The 968-nt window shown below is 66.8% G+C and overlaps 1 protein-coding gene across 1 annotated transcript; it reads right to left on the bottom strand.

Moving 5' to 3' along the window:
* Positions 1–4: 4 nt before the first annotated feature.
* Positions 5–965, bottom strand: CCNO (cyclin O; the record flags this gene model as incomplete). Its single annotated transcript, XM_010727772.3, has 2 exons — positions 5–665; positions 747–965. Coding segments are annotated over 2 exons (705 nt in total), but the record flags the coding sequence as incomplete, so codon positions are not given.
* Between the last annotated feature and the right edge of the window lie 3 nt (positions 966–968).

Here is a 968-nt window from a genome sequence, read left to right as displayed (position 1 = left end):
GATGTACAGGAATAGGATTTATTTCGCTTCCCTCGGGCGCCGTTACGGATAGCCCTCCGAATAAATAACGCGGCACCTGGGAACGTGTGTATTATTTAGACGCTGGGTGCAGAAACACAAAACAACGCATATCCCCCGCGCTGCCCTACGCGGTCACCGCCCGACCCGCAGCCCCGCCGTCAGTCGCCGTCCTGCAGCCACGGGCACTTCCGCACCACCTTTTCGGGCAGCACGAGCAGCAGCGTCGAGGTGTTGAACGATACGAGCAGCCGCAGGTTGTTCATGCAGTCCTGCAGCTCCTGCTGCCGGTATCCGCTGACCTTCAGGTCCAGCGGGCAGCGATGCTGCAGCAGCCGATCCGCCAGGCCCAGGCTGGCCGCGGCCAGCAGCGACGGCCGGTACTTGGTGAAGGCGTAATCGGCCAGGCTGATCTCCGCTACGCCCCGCGCCAGGCTCTTCGCGTCCGCCGCTTCGCCGGAGTTGGCGCCCGGCGTCTCCAGCCGCACCCGGGTGAAGTGCTCGAGGAAGAAGCAGATGGTGGGCGCGCCCAGGCTGAAGCCCAGCTTGTACAGTACGACGCGCTCCAGGTTGCAGAGCTGCCGCCGGCTGTAGACGTCGCAGCAGAAGGCGAGGACCTGCTTGACGCTGGGGGGGTGCACCTCCACCTGTGGGGGGGGGGGAATGGAGCGAGGAGAGGGCCGGCTCGCACCCGCTCGGGCGGCCGGCTCGCACCCGCTCGGACGTACCTGCTTGCAGGCGAGGAGCAGCGCCGTGGCCCCGAGCAGCTGGAAGCAGTCGGCAGCCACCGGGGTGGTGTCGAGGAAACGGTCGATGATGTTGACGGTCAGGCAGAGCGTCTCGAAGGAGTACCCCATCTCGCGGTGCACGGGGATGAGCCAGCTGATCAGTCGGCAGCGCGCCTCCGCCGTCACCTGCGCCGACAGAAGCGGGATGAGCGAGCCGGGCCG

Source organism: Meleagris gallopavo, unplaced genomic scaffold (genome assembly GCF_000146605.3).
Source record: "Meleagris gallopavo isolate NT-WF06-2002-E0010 breed Aviagen turkey brand Nicholas breeding stock unplaced genomic scaffold, Turkey_5.1 ChrUn_random_7180001942089, whole genome shotgun sequence".
In the NCBI taxonomy this organism is placed as follows: Eukaryota; Metazoa; Chordata; class Aves; order Galliformes; family Phasianidae; genus Meleagris; species Meleagris gallopavo.
This window is presented reverse-complemented; position numbering and strand designations above follow the sequence as displayed.